At 41.6% G+C, this 22068-nt stretch overlaps 1 protein-coding gene across 1 annotated transcript in view; it reads right to left on the bottom strand.

Moving 5' to 3' along the window:
* ACER3 (alkaline ceramidase 3) overlaps positions 1–11114 on the bottom strand; it is a 55481-nt gene extending 44367 nt beyond the window's left edge. Inside the window, exon 1 of the mRNA XM_064644835.1 lies at positions 10894–11114. Within this exon, the coding sequence (XP_064500905.1) occupies positions 10894–10996 (103 nt within the window). The 5' untranslated portion in view covers positions 10997–11114. The remainder of the gene's footprint in view (positions 1–10893) is intronic.
* Between the last annotated feature and the right edge of the window lie 10954 nt (positions 11115–22068).

The raw sequence follows: 22068 nt of genomic DNA, 5'->3' as shown, positions 1-22068 counted from the left end.
TTATTTTAAGGCAGATTGATGATGTCAGACTGAAAGGAAACAACTGAGATGACAAAACTTACTCTTCAGCCCCTGCTAAAACTAAGCAGTAACCAATATGATGTTACAGTGATCATCTATTTGATTTTCATCATTCTTAATTCCTTCCAACCTTTTTTCTTCTGTGCTGGTGCCAGTGTCCTGGCTTCATGTTCAGTGTCTGCACCAAGTCCTTTAAGTCTAAAGGTCTGTCCAGAGCAGAAAGCATAGCTTTTGGCAGCAGGCAGCTTTGAGCTACCAAGTACATCTGCCCAGCATCTGTCAGTCCTCCCTACAGAGATGCCAATTTGAGGCACAGAAGCTGTGGATATCAGCTCAGAGGCTTTGCTGGGGCTCCTACAGGCACTATGCAGTGACATATGAGCTGAGCCTGAGGGGAGCCCATTATGCTTACTGGATGGTGAACAGCAGAGAATAATGCATGCCAGTGCTCTTGTCCAGGTATCTGTAGCTTTAACTTGAGTGGCCTTTCTTCAAAATCCAAAACCTCTAGCTTTCCTCCTTTTCTTGCTATCAGTGTGGATTTCCCCTCAGTGTCCAGAACAATTAAAGCCTCTCCTGCTAATGACTCATGTCATTCTTTTGCATTTTGCCCTACTTGGATGGTAGGAAATCAAACATGAGATGCTACGTGACAAATGTAGAAAAACAAATGGGGATAATGAAACCAGTCAGCAACCACAGCATGATTCAGATATACAGCAACCACTCCAAATACTGATTGGTGACATTCCCCCTTCTATCAGCAGTATTAATAAAAAATCCCTTCTGTAACTATCTTTTTTTTTCCAGGGCTGCCTTAAATGAAAAGTCCCAAGGCTACATGGAACATGTGATAAAAGAAAGGCAACTGATCTCAGAAATGCCTCGGAGTCATCTTCTTTGCTCCTAAATACCTAACTTTATCTCTTTTACTCGGTATTTCTTTTCTCTAAAGTCTTCATAACCTTTTCCATTTAATATAACAACCTCTGGCAAGAACTTTCAACAGTATCCAATTAATTCACTAACCCAAGACCCAAAGGTTTTCACTCCTAATTCATAACTTCTAACTCCAACTGTACTCTTTAGTCACTGTCCAATCGTAATTTCAAGACAAGTTTCTTGTTCTTGTTTGAAAAATGAAAAGAAAAAAAAATTGGCAGTTGTCTATCCGCCCACAAACCTTGGCAAAAGCCATCTATCTGGAGGGGAAAATGAAGCTTCTTCTCCACGAAGACAGTAAGATCAAAGTCCATACCTTAAGTATCTCACAATCCAAAACAAACAGAGGAAGAGATATAAAACACATGGAAGGTTCAAGTTTTAAACACTGTCTTTTTGTGATAACTTAATACAGTATCTATACAGTAGCAGTTCATAAGGTGAGTGGTGAGCATTTGGGCAGAAGTCAGTTTTACCCAATGATACAACATAGTTGAAAACTATACACAAATTAACCAAGTTCTCAGCACAAATAGTGGCCCAAAGACTGGTAGAAGAAAACTTTCAGAGGAAACATTTGAGACAAACGTAGAAAAAAAATAATTATGCACAAAACAAGTGGAAATCAGCATGGAAGAGTTAAAAAGCAGGAAAAAGAACAGAGGAGCTTGGAAGGAAATGCGTTTAAGAAACGGAAATAGCTTTAAGATATTTCTCCACAGCCCATAGTAGATTAAAAAAAGAAAAAAGGGGACACAAAAAATTAAACTGTGATAGATTCAAGAGTTTTAGCATTTGAGTACTGTGCTGATATTAGATATTGTGTTGAAGAAAATATTCGGAGGAGCCTTGCAGAAATATAAAACTTGGGCCTTGAAAGATTTAGCAGCCACCAAACCTTTGAGTGAAAAGCAACTGTGATATCACAGATCACAAAGCCATAGCAGTTTGTTTAAGTGAACGAAAACAACATCTGCTGTATGATTTCACTACTGCAGTGCACTTCTATGCTGCTTTCCATGGCATTGACACAATTCAATTGAACTGATTCTTATTAGGGACACTGCATTCACCAGCTCGAAAGAGGCGTAAATGACACGAACCAGCAACGATCCTCTGGTTTTCACTCTGCTACTTCTAAAGCCACAAATTTCCACTGAAAATATGCTAGTGCAGCTTTATAGACACGGCACTAAACTGTGCCCATCTGCAGGTACAGGGTGCTATGAAAAGAACTGCGTTGCCAACCTTCTTTCTAAATTTCTGGTACTAAATTGAAAAAAAATAAAGCAAAAAGTTTTGCTTCTCCGATTGACCAGGCAGCTTACTCACACACTGGTCAGCACACTGTGTACGTTAGTTCTCTCTGTTTATTTGGGTCATTTCCAGAAGTGTGAAAAAGTGAAAAAGACTTGGGAAGAAAAAAAAAAAAAAAAAAAAAGAAAAGATAAAAGCTTCAATTTTCATTCATGAACAAAATATTACCTGGAACAACTCTGAGTTTATATATTTGTGGGTTTTTTTCTTAAGTGTGTTAGATTTAAAACCTAAAAAAAAAAATTAAATCTATACCCTGTAGGATGAATGCAGGAATATTTGTAGAAATACACCCTGCAGCTCTCCTCCTGAGTGCAATAACCCCCAGAGCAGCTTGTCTGCTGTGGTCTGGGGCCAGCACCAGACTTGAAAGTCTTTGGCAGGAGAACAGCACTGGAAATGCCCTCCAAGAAAAATCAAGTCTGTAATGAGAATCACACAACATAAGAAGGTTTGCTGTGTAAGAAAGGGCATGTACTTGTAGAGGAAAAATACACCAATTTTTCCTAGGAGAAATGTGAATTCCACTGTGTGATTAAAAAAAAAAAAAAAATCAGTTCTGTTGGTCATTTTCGCTCCCTGTTGTAGATGACCCATTTGATATCAAAGAAAGCCAGATCCACAGATCCTTTCTCAAAGACATGCAAGTAATTCTACTTTTTCAGTTATCCTCATTGTAAGCTTAAAATACCCACTAGAGGGGATCACGATAGCTAGCATGCCTTCCAGTCGGGAAGCAGGTCTTTGCCTGAACAAACGGTGGTGTTGACTAGGGAAGATGAAGAAAACCTGATGAACAAATGATGGATCTAATACAGAAATACTCTGTCCCAAGATTGACAGTGTACAGACTAATTTTAATGCTCAGTGCTCCACAAGACTTCTTTGAGCTAGTACTGCATCTGATTCCTAGATGCCAGTTCTTCTCCAAATGAAAATCCTTATCCAACTGGAATTAACAATTATTAAAAATCCAGCCTACAGAGTAGTGGCATCTTGAGCTTCCACTGCAAATAATGAGCTCAATAAAACTATATAAATCAGAGAGCTTCTAGGGTCATGTTTTATGACCATAAAGTTGATACCTTGAAATCCTACTAGTTGGAAACATCCGCTGGTGTCCTGTGCCATATATCCAGGATTCACAGAAAAGCAGATGTTAAGGAGAAATGGAGGAGGAGGCTCAGCTAGTATGAGTTATATACAGTGTCCTGGTTTCACTCACCTCATCCTTTAGGCAGAGGTGGATGTTCAGCTCACCCCTAACACCATATCTTTTCCTAATTCTGCTTGTCTGCTTTTTTGCCTGAAGAAGTCCAAATCTCGCCTTCTCAAACCTAAAAGCCAAATCCCAAAGTAGCGTTCCAAACCTTGCCCAGCTGAATCAGCCAACACTCTTGTCCCCTTCTCCAGTTCCTTTGGTTAGGGAAGAGAATCAGGACAATGGTACCTGATTTAGGCCCTAAGGGAAAATACCCTTTTGCTCACAAAGCCAGCAGGAGATCCTTGAAGAAACATGCACTCTGCATGTATTATTCCAGGGTCACTCCAAGGACACAAGGTTTGGAAAACAAAGGAATGAAGGAATAATGCAAAACTGAATAAAATAAAATAAAGCCCTAGGACACAGCTGGGAAATAGACATGCTGCTGGACACTAATCTCACTTTTGAAATAAAGTTTGGAATTTCCTTCAGGAAAGCTCTGCAATGTGCTGGGCAGGTTGAGTCACCAGTTGCTGGAAAGGCAAGGAATTGAAGAGGAACCTTGTAAGGCTGGGGCTAGCAGGACACAAAGTGTGCATCTCTCCACTGGGATTGGCAGAAAGGATTACTTCTGCCTCCCAAACTCCAGACACACTGAAGCATGTGCTCTGCCAGAGGATGATGGACCTGATTGTAAAGGAGATAATGAACCTGCAGATGCTGACTGCATCGATAATTTAGAAACGTCAGTTTTGCAGTCACTGATCACAGTGCACATGTACTATATTTCCTCAAGGAAATTCAATTTTATAAACAGAAAAAAAAAATCCTCATTAGACACTTGAGGGGTTTGAGCTAGCACAAAAACTCCAAGTGTTTTATTATTGCATTTTCAAGTGCACAGATGGGTCTGTGTCTGAAACCTTAAATCTAAACAGTGCCCAGCAAAATCACTGACATTCTACCCAGAGCTTGCCTATATGGAGATATTTAGATCATTAATGGTAAAAGACTGACACTAAAGAAGTGCTGCTCTGGTTCTTTCTTTTTTTCTTCCAGTTGTAACCTTCTCTAGAAGTTTCTTTCTTCCCTCTTTGAAGTACTTCCACAACCACAGAATAATCAAGCACCTTTAATTCATGCAGCAGCTCAGTTTCTCTGCTAATGGACTGAAAAAATGTCCATAATTAATGAGGCAGGTGTAAAGAGCCCTAGAAAAAGCAATCCAAGGAAGGTAGGTTTTCCCTGATAACCACTTCTGAGTTCCCTTCTTCCATTATAAATGTCATTTTTTGATACATATTTTGAATTAAAAGAATGCTTCGCGTTTTCTTAACCTTTCATGAGCCACAAACCTTTCCATGATCCTCTTGGATCTTGTCAGAGAAACAGTCAAGTGTGTGAGCACCTGCATGTGTTGCAAGATAAAACGACCATATACTGCTGAGACACTTCCCAGAGTTATTTTGAATATTTTTGCAGTGATGATTAAATCTTTCTATTGTTTTAAAAAACATCTTTCCCCATCTGTGAAAGGCTCCAGCAAATATGGAAAGTGCATAACAAAAGTAAAAGTTTCACACACACACAAAGACACAACATACTCCCTACTAAAGACATTTTTGTCTTTCAATTATGACAAGTTGTTTTTAATCTGTGACTAAAAGCTCATTTAAAGTAGTTTAAAAGTCAGCAGTGTTCCCTTACCACCATTTATATTACATTAATCTTCCTATTTCTAACTACAAATACATATTCTGCAAATTCATATCATGCAGTTCATAAACCTCTCTGCCTTAATTTGCACATAAGAAAAATTAAACTGTAAAAATGTAACTGCTCTGTTACCATTCGGAGTGGCAGATGTCCAACTGCCAGCTGTACACGTGCTGAATACGAAGCACTAATTATAGAGTAATCAAACGCTTTGCTAAACCATATTTAAGAATTTTATTGTCACTTAATCACTACACAAGTATTAGTAGATAAACACACATGTGGTCCATTAGTACAGCATCTGCCAAGTTTTAAGCATATCCATAATGAGATGGATAAATGAGAACTGATGACTGGACAAATCAGCTTTCCAAGAGCCTTTGACCCTGTCTTTCAATGAAACTCTCGAGAAAACAGAAAATTAAGCTGTCATAGAGATAAAAGGTAGAGTTGCATCATGGATTAGAAAGTGTCAAAGAGAAAAAAAAAAGGAAGAATTAAAAATAATACATAAATCTTTAGTTGTGGCAAAATGCATCAAAATAGTGCAAAGAGATTATCTTCAGGCTTAAGTAAAGTATATACCTTTCCAACCTGGGAAAGGAAATAAATTAATGCAATTTCTATTTGCCACTGACTCAAAAATACTCAAAATCATTAAAAAAATAAGAAACCATGAAAGCAGAGACCATCCATCTGGCTTATGATTTTACTTCTGCTATATTATTCTTTGAAGGAAGGAACCCTTCTTTCAACTTTTTTTGTCTACAGCACAAAAAGCAAGCTACAGTGTTGATCCTAAAATACATTCCACAGCTGGGCACTGTTTCGCACACTCTGCTTGACTTTACACTCACCATCAATTAGTTTAATGTTTCCTTTACCTTTGTGCCTGCATTGTCCCCTCAGCTGAGGGAGCTTCCTCAAGGAGCCTGATAAATTTCCAGAGGAAACTTGAGATGTGGCTTCCTCCACTTAGGTCATTAAATTTACACACTCGAATCCCTTTACATCTTAAAGTCTCTGAACTCGTGACATTGTCTTGCCTTAAATTGCAGTGCAGAACTCATCTGTGTCATGTCATCTTTAAATCATTCAGTCTCAGCCAGGCAGTTGAGCCAATCACACCCAATTAAACATAATGATGTTTCTTTCACCTGCCACTTTACTACTGAAAGGACAGGCAGAGCTCTTGAAGGCAGACAGTTAGCTTTATTTTATTTTTTTAAACTCACATGGGCAGTACCTAGCCTAACAGTCTCTGCCTGCTTTCCAAAGCCTCTGGCAAAAAAGGAAAAATACAGCAGGATGCCCAAGAGGAACAAGTGACAGTCCATACGTGGCAGTAAAAATTCAATATTAATGACATTATTCTAAGTTCAAGTAAATTTTGCAAGTTAAGTTCTAAAGGAACAATTCCCGTGCAAAACAGAGATCTGTGCATCTTTGGCAGCAGCCTTTTTTGAGCAATGTCTAAAAAGAAACAAAAGTATTTTTGTGTCCCTGTTCACAATGTAGAGAATGCTTGGATGCCAGTCTACACCATCCAAGATGTGAAATAATGAGATATCTCACATCTAACAACACAAGTAACACTCATCTCAATCTCTTATTTCTTGTCTTAAGCAAAAATTAGAAGGATTTGAGCAAGAGCAGCAAAAATAGCTAGAAATATGGGCAGATTCTCATAATTTGGGGGAGGGTTCCTAAATAAAGAGTCCAATAAGGAAAGCCCAGTTACAAGTATTTTCTTACCAGATCTCCAATGAAAACAAAAAACAATGGATTTAACTCCGGTAGTAATAAAATAATAATAATTAAAAAAATTTTCTTATATGGAGGTATCAGAACATACTGGGACAAGACCAAACGCCAAGAAAGAAATTATTTCACCAATTCCTTGAGAAGCCCAAAACAATAGTCTAGATGCTTGCTGCTGTAAATGCCAGCATAAGGATATACTCTCTCAAAACCAGTCATGTTGTAGATGATGCATATTACTCATGGACAATGATAGCTCAAGGCAGTATTTCACATAACTGGAAACATCACTCAAGTTTGATCCAAACTGAAACACAGCACTCTGTTGATAACAACAACAAATTTACCCCTATGACTCTCCTGATTGAGAATTATAAGCCCTCCTGTACCATACAGGGCTCCTTTGAATTTAAAGTATTTGTTTAAATTGATACTACTCTAAATGTTTTCAGCAGAGGAAATCTGTGAAGATTAGCTATATTCATTCATTGTATTCTACAAAAAAACCTCTTATTACAGGGATGACAGGAATGCAAGAAGGGTAAGGCATGTGTCATATAGACATTGACATCAAAACAGACCCCAAAACCTTAATGCTATGTGGGCTAAACTGTACTGAAACATCAACCTGGTCAAAAAAAAAAGGAGTAAACTGTAACAATTGAGCACTAAATGTTAAAGAACAGAACTTACATTTGCCCTTGTTCTGTTTGCTTGGGCGGGAGGATGGTGGTTTTATCCTTTATTATTATTATTTCTCATAATTTAGTGTACAAAAGTTTGGGTAATTCAGCATTCAAGCACTGGGACCTGGAAAGGATTAGTAAAAAAAAAAAAAAAGAGAGCATCTCTACTACTTGCCCTTTAGCACACAGTAGTCAGTCCAAAAGAAGTCCTGGGAACCCCTGAAAAAGGAATTACTACACCATACAGTAGTTTGATCAGTATGGGATGTAAGAGTCATTTTAGGGTTTAGCATAGTTAAGCTCACAAAACTATTCTTTTCAACTGGTTTCCCATTTCAATTGGTTTAATATTATACAGAAGGCTGTAGAGCAGTTAGTCATCCACCTCCACAGGGGAGGAAAACTGGCTAGAGACAGACTCAGAAAGGCAAGAAAAAGCATTTTTCATTATTAAAAAAATGAACTTCTGAATACAGGTCATTGTGCTTGGGGTACATCAAGAGAATGCAAACAGGCAGTTCTACAACACCAGCTTACCTCACTTCCACATCTCTGATTACATACAATGGATTAGCTGCCATCACTTAGACTAGTCTTTAAGGACTGAATGGCAAAGAACTGCATGTGGGCTTTTGGAACACAATGTAGCAATGTGTACTAAAAGTAGCATATTAAAAGCAAATCGCTAAATGGCACAAAGATGTAATTTGCACAACAACGTTTCAGTTTAGCTCTTCAGTCTTAAGGAAAACAATATTTGGTTTGAACACACCGGTATCCTTAAGCTTTGGGCCTCCACCAGTTTCTTGATTTATAACATCTAATGCAAAATTTTTAAATATCATCAGCTTTAACTGAGAAGTACCAAGTCAGAAACCGATTTTCACTTTTCTGTAAGGTAGCACTAAAAACAATACAAGCTGATGAGAAATATATTTTTGTACTTTCTGGTTTGTTTACTCACTGAATGTGAATTGTTTTTTGATAGAATATGAAGGCCATAAGGGCACACCAACTGACAGAAGATCACTTGGCCACAGAGACCTCGACTCTCTCAGCTCTTCTTAAAGTAACTAGATTTCAGGGTAACTGATCTTGCAAAGTAATCAGCTTCACGTTAATTGTTTCAGAGAAAGTTGGGAAAGACCCCTTAGTTGTTTTATGAAAGATACATTGTTAACCACTTTAGCTGGCTAAGATTTAAATGTAGTGGGTTCATATCATGGCAAAAAAACAAACAACAAAACAAACAAACAAACAAACAATTACTTTCCTGGACCCTGAAAGCACTGTTAAGAGAATTACTGCTGAAGAAAATTTAAACCATCTTGACATCTCTACTGAAATTAGCTACTTCTAAGCTAACACTAAACCCAAGTGGGCTTACTTACTGTTTTGCGTTTTAAATTTAGACCATTTAAATGTTTTAATTTACAGCACAGCCCTTATACAGAGTTTTCTCAGTGCAACTGACAGACCAACAAACTGCAGTCCCAAACACAAAAACCATAAGGAGGGATCAGACCTTCTATAATTACTCTCTTTTTCTTCAGAACACAAGCCTTTCCACCTCCCACCATTAATCTCATCCTCATCTTCCTTATCCTGAATAATCTAGAAGTGGACAAAAAGCATCAGTTCACAAGGCCAACAATAAGGGCATTATTTAAAAAATTTACATGCTAGTCAAATTTATTTTTACATGGGTGAAGCAACAGAACTTCCTCTTCCCTATAAGAATTATCCAACAAATTATGCTTTACCATGAGGAAAATAAAAATACACACTCTGCAAAAGTCTCATTCTATTTAAAAACTTCTAGGTTTGTCCCATTTAAGGGTATTTCATTTTGTTCCCTTTTCAGCCACCCTGACTCTTCTCACCATAAATCTACACACCAACTTCCTTTTTCCTCTGAGTTTCTATGCTGCCTATGCTACTGTTGTTCATTTCAGATCCTGTTCTCTTTCCCATTCCCACACTCTGAAACCTCTTTCACAACTATTCATTTTGGTTCCTCACCCATGTCAGTGTTTGCAACCAGGAGTCACAGCCTGGCATGGACATGTAGAACCTTCCATCTCCTGCATGCCAAGCTCTTCCAAAGCACTGCTGAAGCATCCCAGCTATGTGAAAGGCCTCCTCAGATTGCCCGCTCCAAGCACTTCAGGGTAGGAGAGCCTGGTTACTTTAGTACTATTTTCCTAGGGCCCTAGCACTTCAAAAGCAGCCGCCTACCTTATACGTGTGAAAGTTTTTTGTAGTACAGGGCGTCCGTCAGGCAGCAGCACGTAATTATAGCTACTACACCCTTTACAAGTCACTGTCCAGGATGTAGAAATATTTATTTTTCAACAAAACCTCAGTGACACAGGTCTTAATCCTTTACCACTTGACACAATACACCCCCTTCTCAAACACCTGATGGATGGCCCTGTAGTTGAAGAACCTTCTTCTTTCCCTAAATGTGCTTTAATACAGCTAAAATCCCTACCGTTTCTGAATAACAGTTTTGAGGTCAAAACGATGACCTGCTCTCTTGCCACTGCTCTGAGCTATCCTAAAAGATAACCACCTGCAACAGAGCAACTTGATTGATGATGGTCATGACCAACCAAAAACTAGTTGGTGGAAGGTATCTTCCCTGGATGAAGATGTGTCTTCTGCATGAAAATACCTTTTCTCTTCCTGAATAGTTTCACGTGGTTTGACTGTCCAGGCTGGGCAGATGCTCCCTTCTCAAGGGGAGCAGAGCTGCAGACCCTTGTGGCTTCACAGCATGGCACCCCAAGCACGATTTCAGTGAAATCCCCCCTCTTCACCCATCCATGTGGTGCCACACAACCATCCCAGCTCCCGTGATAATGCCAGGTCCTACCTCCCCGGCCACCCCATCTCAACCCTCCCTGCAGGCCCCCGGACACCCCTTCTCCTGCCCTACCATCCCCTCGGACACAGGTCGAAGGGACACACACTTGGGATAGGGGCCCAAACAACACGGTGGGGAGAGAGTGGGCTACACCACCCCCTCCTTACGACACGGATTTGTGGTGGAAGGCGGCAGGAAACACCCATTTCCACCCTGCGGGGCTGGATGAGGGGAAGGGGCGCAGTCATTCCGCAGGAAAGACGGGCCAGGGAGGAGGGGGGATTGCCCCGCTGTGGGGTGAGGGCACGGAGGGGGGCACGGAGCGGAGGAGGGACGCGGCCCCCGGGGCAGGAGCCGGGGCCGGAGCGGCCACTCACAGAACTCGGCGATGTAGGAGGACACGGCGTAGTTCTCCTCGCACCATTCCAGGGTGGAGGTCGGCGGGCCCCAGTAACCCTCCCGGTCGGCGGCCGGAGCCATCGCGGCGCCCGCTTCAGGCTCGAGCGGAGCCGAGGGAAAGGGGAAGCGGAGGGAAGACGGCGCCGGGCCCGGAGCGCAGCACCAGCGGCGGCAGCGGAGCAGGGAGGGCGGGCGGGGGCCGGCACTGGGCCCGCCCGGCCGGGGGCGGAGCCGAGGGTCGCCATGGCGACGAGCTGCGGCCTGCTGCGGGGGGGAGCGATAGCTAGGGGCAGGGGAAGAGCTTTGCGGGAAAAAGGAGGGATTTAGGGAGTCTGTGGGGAAGGATCGGTGTGGGGCACGTTTGGCTCTTAGGGAGCCCGCGCCATGCCCCTGTGGGGATGAGCCGGGAGAGGCAACATCACGGCGCCCTCCTCGCCCTCTTTTCAAGCCAGTTTGGAGGCACTGAGGAGGTTTCCTCCCTCAGCTTTTCTCACCGGTTTTCCTTGCAGACTTCAGGGACAGTTTGTAGTGTGGGCGGGGCTGCGTGCTGCCTTCGTGTTGTTAGAGCAGGATTCACAGAGTCGTGGGGTGGTTTGGGTTGGAAGGGACTTTGGAGGCCATCTAGTTCCAACCCCCCTGCCATGGGCAGGGACACCTTCTAGTAGACTAGGTTGTTCAAAAGCCCCATCCAGCCTGGCCTTGAGCAATTCCAGGGAGGGGGCATCTGCAGCTTGTCTGGGCAACCTGTGCCAGCGCCTCACCACCCTCACAGTGAAGAATTTCTTCCTTAAGGCAATGAAGAGGCAAGTGTTCCTTGTACTCGTGGGCTGAGAGGAGGAAGGTTTTTTATAGCACTGCCTACTACACGGGGGTTTTCCTCTCATCTGATGCCTTATTTAGTTTCCTCAGTGCTTACTACGTGTACTATACTTACACCCATAATATGCAAACTGCTTCTCAAGCAGAGTTGGTATCCAGAGGCAAGTAGAATCTAGAAAGGGAAAGACTCAAAACACATGGGAAAAGAAAAAAGCACACCAGTAAAGGCCTCATAGTACTGTGTGGTTTTCATGTTTCAGAAGATGGTCCAAAGATTGGATGAGAAGCTTTGGGGCAGACCTTGGGGGTTGTACACAGTGCCTGCACCCTGCTGGTCAGCAGAATTTATGATACCCACTTCTAAACACACAAACCTCTTTTCCCACATCTTATTTCTCCTCACCTCCCCTTCTGTAAACTATAAAACTCCAATCTAAACACAGACCTTTCCTAGTGTAAATTTCAGAATGTATACATCTATCATGAAGACTAGCCTGCCTTCTGCAGTTCAGTTTATATATCATTGCTTTCAGCATTAGGCAGAGATATATTTAACATATATAACTATTTGTCATAGTGTTATACAGCCTTCAAAGCAAGATTTATTTTAGTGATGGCAATAACGATACACTTAAATAGTCAAAACAACATCAAATAACTGTGGATTTTTATATGCAGACCTGACTTTATATATTTTTCTGACCTAGATTATACTTCTGAAATTTAGACTTTCAAAACTGAGGGCAGGAAGAGTACCAGACTGATCCAGATGCAGAAAAGTGGCTGTAAGCAATGAAGAGGATTTTGGCCTGTTCGATGCATGTTAGCTTTTCGGACTTTTGAAGGTTCTGTTTATATAGTAAGGAAATTTGTAGGGCTCTAATCTATCTTTTATTATCATGGTAAACTATTTTAAGGTTAAAAGTTCTTAACAGAAAAATAATTCAAAGTTTGAAATTCCAGTTGTTCAGAAACTAAAGAAAGAACTATGAAATATCTTAAATATTAGCTAATAAATATTTGCTCACCAAGAATAAAAATGAGAACAATATGGAAAAAAAGCAGGCAATTTTTGTAATACTGAATTACAATTGGCTTTAAATAAATAATTAAAAATATTGATTTTTGTTTCTTTTCTCATCACATGCATGCTGGCCATGAGAAGATTTGTCACCACAACAGAAACAGAAGTCAGACGTGAAACTGGCTTTAAAAATGGGTGAGATAAATTAATGGAAGATTGTATGGGGCAGACAGAAACAACAGTGTGGGTTGTCATCCATTCTGATGTCCATAGAAAGACAATAAAAATGCTTAGCTAGCCCCTTAATTTGAATCATTGGGGAATTTTTATTTATTTGGCACATTTCTGTAGTATTTTCCATCACAATATGCATTTACTTCTGACTTGTTCTGCGGTTTGGTGCTCTGCTGTTGAACTCTGATGAACCTTTCAGTCCTCAGAAGGATAGTATTGAAGAGGCAGCCTGAAAATATTTTATAGAGGTAAATTCATCTTCCACAACACCAGCTTTGACCATCTCAGCTGTTACAATAATAGATATCAAAAGCATTACTTTTCCTCTGTAACCTTGAGCTATGCATTGTTATGTCCATTACTGCATTGGATATAATGTGACAGCCTGAAGTTATTTGCATCTAAATGTGGTCTATCTGATTAAAGGGTCAAACCTACCTCTGTCTAGGTGTTGGATTTTCTTTCTCTGATCTGTATGACCTATGGAGGGAATGTCTTGGTTTTGAAATAACAAAAAACAAACATAAAGCTCCTGAAATGCTTATTTTCAGTAACACTAAAAATGTACTTATGCTGATGAAGTAGTTTCCTGTGGCCTCAGGTTGCCTGTGGCTAAGGATCCTCTTTCCACACAGTTTTATGTTGCCCTGAAACCTCATGGCCTGACTGATCAGTGGTTAATTGAGTCATGTCAGTTTACACCACTAGAGGGATATGTCCTATTAATTTAGGGTTTGAATCCAGTAGTATTTTGCTTGGGAATGGAAAAGGGCTGCTGTTCAGAAATGGCACGTGTTCAGCTTATTTTTGTGATCAGTGAAATTCATGAAATGACACCTGAAGAAGAACATTTTCGTCTCTCTCTGCTCTATGCAAATACTTTATCATTGCTTGTGCTGCTGATTGTTTCATTTCTGCATAAAATAGGACCCTGCTGAGAAAGATAAATTTTACACAGACCTGCACCACCTTACCCAAAAGGTTCCTCTGAAGAACCCTTAGGGTTCTCCTTCAAGAAGAACAAGGACTGGTTTGATGAAAACAATCAAGAGATCAAGGGATTGTTGAGGAAGAAGAGAACCGCTCACCAAGCACACCTTGCGCTGCCATCCTGTCACACAAGAAAAACAGCCTTTCGTCTTGCATGCAGGAAGCTCCAACAGAAAACCCGTGACATCCAGAACAAGTGGTGGACCAGTCTAGCTGAAAAAACTCAACTATGCGCAGATACGGGTGATCACAAAGGATTCTATGAGGCCCTGAAAACAGCATATGGGCCTACATACCCCTACAGAAGCAGCTCTGCAGCGTTTAACATCCTGCTTTGCAGACACTGCTGAGCGCTTTGGGCTGGAAGTCAGCTTGAAGACAGAAGTTCTCTATAAACCTGCACCTCAGGAAGTCTTCCTTCATCCCCATATCACCATTGGCCAATCAGAGCTCAAATCAGTCCAGCAGTTTAGTTACCTAGGTAGCCTCATCTCCTCGGATGGTAAGATTGACGGAGAGATAGACAACAGGTTAGCAAAGGCATATAGTGCTTTTGGAAAGCTTCATAAAAGAGTTTGGCAAAATAAACACTTGAAGAAAAGTATAAAGATCAGTGTTTACAGAGCCAATGTGCTGCCTACTCTCTTATACGGATCTGAATCATGGGTCATCTACCGCCACCGTCTGTGACTCCTAGAACACTTCCATCAACGCTGCCTCTGTACAATCCTAAATGTCCACTGGTCAGATTATGTGACCAATACATCTGTTCTAGAACAAGCAGCAATCACAAGTATTGAGGCCATGTTGATGAGAACACAGCTGCACTGGGCAGGGCACGTCTCCAGGATGAAGGACCACCGCCTCCCTAAGATTTTGCTTTATGGTGAACTTGCCACCGGCTGCCGCATGAGAGGATCCCCGAAGAGAAGATACAAGGACTCCCTGAAACAACATCTCAGCCTTGGCCATATTGATCAACATAACTGGTCTATTCTGGCCTCCAATTGGGAGGCCTGGAGACACACCATCTATAACGCTGCTGCTTCCTTTGAGAACACACGCAGGATCACTCTCGAGGAGAAAAGACAACGCAGAAAGAATCGTGTCTTGTAGAATATACCACCTAAGGAGTCTTTCTGCTGTGCCTTTTGCAACTGGTCTTGTCTGTCTCGTATTGGCCCTTTTAGCCATCAACGCGCTTGTAACAAACACGGGTAGAGCCCTCCCCAAATCTTCATTCGCGAAACCTAGCCATGAAAATGGGACCTAATAAGGATATTGATTAGAACTCATTATGGTGATATATGTTGGAGAAGATTGTACTTACTTCCTCTCATCAGTGTATATGTGCAAAAGGGAAGATAAAACTGACATAAAATCTTGAAAATGTTTTCACTGCTTGGTTCTAATGATGTTAAAATAAAGACGTCATTCACAAAAATAAAGCTGATTTTTTTACTATAAATTGCCTTTTCAAATTTTACAGTAATTATCGCAGAATATTTTGTGTTGGAAGGGACCTTAAAGACCACCTAGTTTCAACCCCTCTGCCATGGGTAGGAATACCTTCTACTAGACCAGGTTGCTCAAAGCCCTATCCAACCCACCCTGAACACTTCCAGGGATGGGACATCCACAGCTTCTCTGGGCAACCTGTGCCAGTGCTTTACCATCCTCACAGAGAAGAATTCATTCCTGATCTAATATCTAATGGAGTAATTCCTCCTTGTCCTATCACTCCATGCCCTTGTCAAAAGTCCCTCTTCAGCTCTCTTGTAGCCCCTTTAGGTACTGGAAGCTCTAAGGTCTCCCCAGAGCCTTCTCTTCTCTGATATGAACACACCCAACTCTCTCAGCCTGTCTCCGTAGCAGATGGGCTCCAGCCCTCTGATCATCTTATGAACCTGTCCCTCCTGTAGAATTTTTTTTTTATTGGACCATAACATTTACATCATCTTAGGTGTTAAATCCCAGGCCATGGTTCTCAGCTCTAAAGTCCCACTTCCCATGATAATATTGGTTTCTAAATACTACATCTCAAAATGTCATTGGCAGCTTTCTGAATTGTCTAGTCCATACTGGTTACAGAAAAAGGTCATTAACACCTCTAGATTCTGCAAGCCTGATCCTGTGCAACACATAATTTATCCCATTGGTTTATGTGCAGATAGCATGAGTAAGATGCTAAAAACAGGATTATAAGGGGCTGAATCAGAGTCTTTGTAATGTGCCTTGAAGTTTGAGGGTTCTTTATGAGCACTGGGGCTGAGATGAAGATAATTATGCCTGAAGAAATACCCCAGAAACTTATTGGCACCTGAATGAATGAAAAAGAGTTGTTGTTTCCTGGTGTGAAGGATTTGATCAAAGAAACTTCAGTGGGCTTTAGCAGACCTGATCACTTGTTCATCTCTAGGTAAAGCAGAAATGTCTGCGCTGGTGTTACATGGAGTCACGCGTTTGTAAATTATCATCAAAAGGACTCATATCCTAGAGCCATAAACATTTTCATAATTTCCCCAGTGTAATATGACTCTTCTTAGTCATATTCTCAAGGCTATTGTATGCATTTTGGCAACTGATTGTGGTAGTGAATGACAGCATCACAAATTGCAGCTCTGTGGATGCTGTGAGCATCCAGCACTGATGGGCTCAGATATGAATATAATCACCTGAATAGTGTTGATGGAAACAGGCAGGGGTTGCTGGGGACAGGACATTTCCTCATGCAGAGGGTGGTTCAGTCCTATATCCAATCCTCAAAGTGAGTTTTAGTGAGGTATTTTTCCTCTCCATCTCTTTCCCTGCACAAGCCTTTCTGCTCAGGCCTATCAAGTTGTATCCCAATACCTTTAATATCAAAACCTGAGGCAGGTGATACCATCCACAGCGAGTCCCATTTTACCAAAATGAGGAAGTTTGCCTTTTTTTTAGCAGTGGATTAGGCTGAAGCTTTTCTGCACCTGGTTGTTACTAACCTGTAACCACAGAGCCTGCGTAGGAGTCTCCAAGCACCTGCAGCTTTCAACCCATTGTATTAGTATGAAGTAAAATTCATGTCAGTTTGCACTAAATTGCAGGGCTGAAATTGGTGAGGGCGGAGATAAACCTGCTGTTCAGCCATTCCCAAGGGAGAAGCAGTTGACACTGGGAGAAGTGTGGAAAAAGAGCTCAGCCTAGTAACTTCTCCAGTTATCTGAGCTTAATTCACCCTTATATGTGAATAAGAGCCCTTATCAGCTGCAAAATGTCTATGGTAAATGTACACCAGTTTAAGCTGAAACATCACATGAAAATCTATCATGGGAGGGAGACTTTACAGAGGCACAAATGGCATGTGCCTCAATCTCATTGAGTTTCAAAGAAATCTTGCAATCCGTCTGCCTTTGTGCTTTGGAATTCTTCTAGTGCTTTAAAGTAGCAGAAGGAAATGCCATAAGAATTCAGTGTTTACACTTGTAAACAGCTTTCTCTTTAGGAAAAATATAGCAAGCTGTCTTTTTCTGCCTGCTAATTTACATACAGTTCAATATGAAGAGACTCCAATGAACTTTGTGACAATATTTGTGTGTTAATCTCAATTTGAATCTCAAAGGCTCAGTTCACTTCCTTAAATGCTGGCACCTTGTGTCATTGGAGATTCTTTCAGAGCAACAGCTGAAGGCCAGGATGCCCTGGGATCACTGGAAGTTTCCTAAGTACAGTGTCATACTCCATATGGTGCTCAGCTGCTTTGCATTCAAAAGCACTAAATGGTTGTGTTTCTGTGAATTGAATTGAGCTTAGCTGTCTGGTTTTTTTGGCTGAATCAGGTTGGGTGAGGTCATGAATCCTTAGTCTTTACTCTCTTCTGAAAAGCATTCCACTCTGGTTTGAGGTCAATGAAGCTCCAATTAGGTTTTCTGTCCTGACAACATCCATGGAAGGTTCATACCTAATTGATGCTTGGACTTGCTTTTACATCAGTTGGCTTGAATTGAGGCATTTATGGGAAGTGGTCTTAGAATCATGAAATCGTTAAGGTTGGAAAAGACCTCTAAGATCATTGAGTCTAACCATTAATCCAGCACCACCATGTTCACCGCTAAACACTGTCCCCTAGTGCTATATCCACATGTTTTTTTGAACACTTCCAGAGATGGTAATTCCACCACTACCCTGGGAAGCGTGTGACCATACAAAATTCTATGAATCACAGAATCATAGAATGGTTTGGGTTGGAAGGGCCTTAAAGATTATCTAGTTTCAACTCCCCTGCCATGGACAGGGACACCTTCCACTAGACCAGGTTGCTCAAAGCCCCATCCAACCTGGCCTTGAATATTTCCAGGTTTGGGACTGTCACAACTTCTCTGGGCAACCTGTGCCAGTGCCTCACAACACTCACATTAAGGAATTTCTTCCTAATACACATCTAAACCTGCCCTCTGTCAATTTAAAGACATTACTCCTGGTCCTACTACTACATGCCCCTGTAAAAAGTCCCTCTCCAGCTCTCTTGTGATCAGCTGGGGACTGTAAAGGACTGCTCAGCAACCAGGAATGGAACTCCCAATTGCAGGAATGGAACTCCCAATGCTATGAGGGTTACTTAAGGCAAATTTTGAAGGAAAAATATTGTCAAGAAGCAAGAAAATGGCTGGAAGACAGGCTAATCTTGTCTGTGAGAGAGAAGGGCTGAAGTGGTTTTTATCCCAAAACTGCAGTGGGAATGGATTTAGAGAATTTAGCTATTGCCATTGTTTCTCCCTTTTCTTATAACTTTCAGTTTCGGGAAGAAAGCACCCACAAACCATTCATCAACTGTATTTTGTAAAATATAGTGTGTGGACCTGGAAGGTGATGTATGTGTTCTATAAAACCCTCTCCATCCAATTATGCACTGCTTGGCACTTGGTCTCACGGATAGGGAAAGCAATTTCCTCATATTGCTGCTCTTGAAAAGCTCTGGAATAAAAGGTGGAAAACCACTAGAAGCAAGAAAACAGTCTCGATGGTAAGCAGATGCAGATATATTAAAATGTCAAATATTAAAAGAATTTTTTTTAAATTGAAATATCTTCAGTTGCACTGCACTGACAGTGGGGAAGGCAGCTGCTGTTCTCTTCCTTGATCTCTGGGAAAATGGCATATTTACCCCAAGCATATGCAAATTTTTCTACTTAGCCTGGAAATGAAGCATATTCTGCCCATGTGATGTTATAATTCTCTCGTTTACTGCAGGAAGGAGGAGGAAAGGGTGGTCAAGTCATTATTTACTTGACAAAATCCTTTGTTAGTTTTCTGGATATCAGTTAACTACCAGTGAACCAATCAACTTACACCTCAGCCAAACTCTTTTCTTTAGCAAGTCATTAATAAAAGAGGCTGCTTAGACAATTCAATTTTATTTTATTATCATAGCTTGGATATTCAAACCTATGAACTAAAATGGAGATAAAAGGAAACACAAATAAATGCAATAATACATTTCCACTTTGAACTTTCTGCTGGAATGACTTGTGTCCTCCTATTTCCACACTAAATGGTTCTTGATCAGCCTCAATAGGAGAGGTCATTACTAGACAGGGAAAAAAAGATATTTTCTAGAGATTTTGTATCACGGATCCTGCTTTCTTATGGCATCAACTTCCAAGAAGTTGATCTGATGTCATAGAAGTGAGTCATAGAATCACAGAATCATCTAGATTGGAAAAGGTCTTTTAAGATCAAGTCCAACCATTAACCCAGCACTGCCAAGCCCAGCACTAATCCATATCCCTAAGTGTTGCACCTACACGTCTTTAAAATCCTTCTAGGGATGGTGACTTTACCATTTCCCTGGATAGCCTGTTCCAAAGCTTGACAATCCTTTTGGTGAAGAAATTTTTCCTGATATCTAATCTAAACTGGAGAAGAAGACTGGCCCGGCTGAACAGTTAGATTTCATTGGAACTCAGAGAAGAAAAGCTAGTTTATGACCTTTGGAAAAAAGGACAGGCAGCTCAGGAAGTGTACAAGGATGTTGTTAGATCATGTAGAGAGAAAATTAGAAAGGCAAAAGCTCAGCTAGAACTCAATCTGGCCACCATTGTGAAAGACAATAAAAAGTGTTTTTATAAATACTTTAACAACAAAAGGAGGGCCAAGGAAAATCTCCATCTTTTATTGGATGCAGGGATGAACATTGTCACCAAGGATGAGCATAAGGCTGAAGTACTTAATACCTTCTTTGCCTCAGTCTTTAACAGTAAGACCAGTTACCCTCAGGGCAATGGGCCCCCTAGGCTGGCAGACAGGGACAGGGAGCAGAATAGGCCCCTGTAATCCAGGAGGAAGTAGTTAGTGACCTGCTGTGCCACTTAGATGCTCATAAGTCTATGGGGCTGGGTGGGATTCATCCAAGGGTACTGAGCGAGCTGGCAGAGGAGCTCACCAAGCCACTCTCCATCATTTATTATCAGTCCTGGTTAACCAGGGAGGTCCCAGATGACTGGATGTTGGCCAGTGTGATGCCCATCTATAATAAGGGTCGGAAGGAGGATCCACAGAACTATAGACCCATCAGACCGACCTTGGTGCCTGAGAAGGTTAGGGAATAGATTATCTTGAAAGCCATCACACTGCATATGCAGAACAACAAGGGGATCAGGCACATCCAGCATGGGTTTAGGAAAGGCAGGTTCTGCTTGAACAACATGATCCCCTTTCATGACCAGGTGACCACCTGGTGGATGAGGGAAAGGATGTGGAGTTCACTAAAGCCTTTGACAATATTTCTCACAACTGATGTTCTGGATAAGGGGATTGAGGGCACCCTCGGTAAGTTCACAGATGACGCTAAGTTGGGCAGGATTGTTGATCTGCTAGAGGGTAGGAAGGCTCTGCAGAGGGATCCGGACAGGCTGGATCAATGGGTCAAAGACAGTTGTATGAGGTGCAGTAAAGACAAATGCCAGGTCCTGCACCTAGGTCACAACAATCCCATGCAGTGCTACAGGCTGGGGCAGAGTGGCTGGGAAGTGAGCTGGTGGAAAATGACCTGGAGGTGCTGGTCAACAGCAGCTGAACATGAGCCAGCAGTGTGCTCAGGTGGCCAAGAAGGCCAATGACATTCTGGCTTGTATCAGCAATAGTGTGACCAGCAGGACTAGGGAAGTGATTGTCCCTCTGTACTCAGTGCTGGTGAAGCTGCACCTCAAATCCTGTGTTCAGTTTTGGGCTCCTCACTACAAGAAGAACATTGAGGTGCTGGAGTGTGTCCAGAGAAGGGCAACGAGGCTGGTGAAGGGTCTAGAGAGTGAGTCATATGAGGAGTGGCTGAGGGAGCTGGGGCAAGGCTCAGGGAAGAATTTACGCCTCTCTACAACTACCTGAAAGAGGTTGTAACAAGGTGGGAGTCAACCTCTTCTCCCAGGCTACTAGTGACAGGACAAGAGAAAATGGCCTCAAGTTGTGCCAGGGGAGGTTCAGGTGGGACATCAGGAACAATTTCTTCACTGAAAGGGTTATCAAACATTAGAATGGGCTGTCCAAGGAAGGGGCGGAGTCACCATCCCTGGAAGTGTTCAAGAAATGACTTGATGTGGTGCATAGTGCTATGGTTTATTTGATAGGGTGGTGTTTAGTCAACGATTGAACTCAATGATCTCAACCTAAATGATTCTGTGATTCTATGACACACCAAAATTCATACATATTCATATCAAAGCTGTAGATGAGAGCAGGTCCATCATGACTTTTCTGAAAAGTTTCATCCTGAAGTGTAACACAATTATTTAATTACAAAGTGAATTACCACCTAATTACAACATGTGAAGTTACATCATGGGCATGCATCATATCCTGAATTCTGCCTGTGTTAAAGCATTATGGCACCAATGGTAAGTCAATATGATACAATACGGAATTACTGCACTGAGTGCTGAGCATGGCAGCTGCGGACAGTCTGAACCACTCAGTGGTTATCTGACTTCAAATGCCACAGTAGCTGTGACCTAAAAGTTAGGCAACGCTTATGTGTAGTTTAAACTTGACCCAATATGCTTAACACAAACCGTAAAATACCCTCCATGAATGCTATGGGATTTCTGTGATCTGTATT

The sequence above is a fragment of the Pseudopipra pipra genome, chromosome 2, assembly GCF_036250125.1.
Source record: "Pseudopipra pipra isolate bDixPip1 chromosome 2, bDixPip1.hap1, whole genome shotgun sequence".
Taxonomy (NCBI): Eukaryota; Metazoa; Chordata; class Aves; order Passeriformes; family Pipridae; genus Pseudopipra; species Pseudopipra pipra.
Note: the sequence above shows the minus strand (reverse complement) of the source record. Positions and strands in the feature narration are given on the sequence as shown.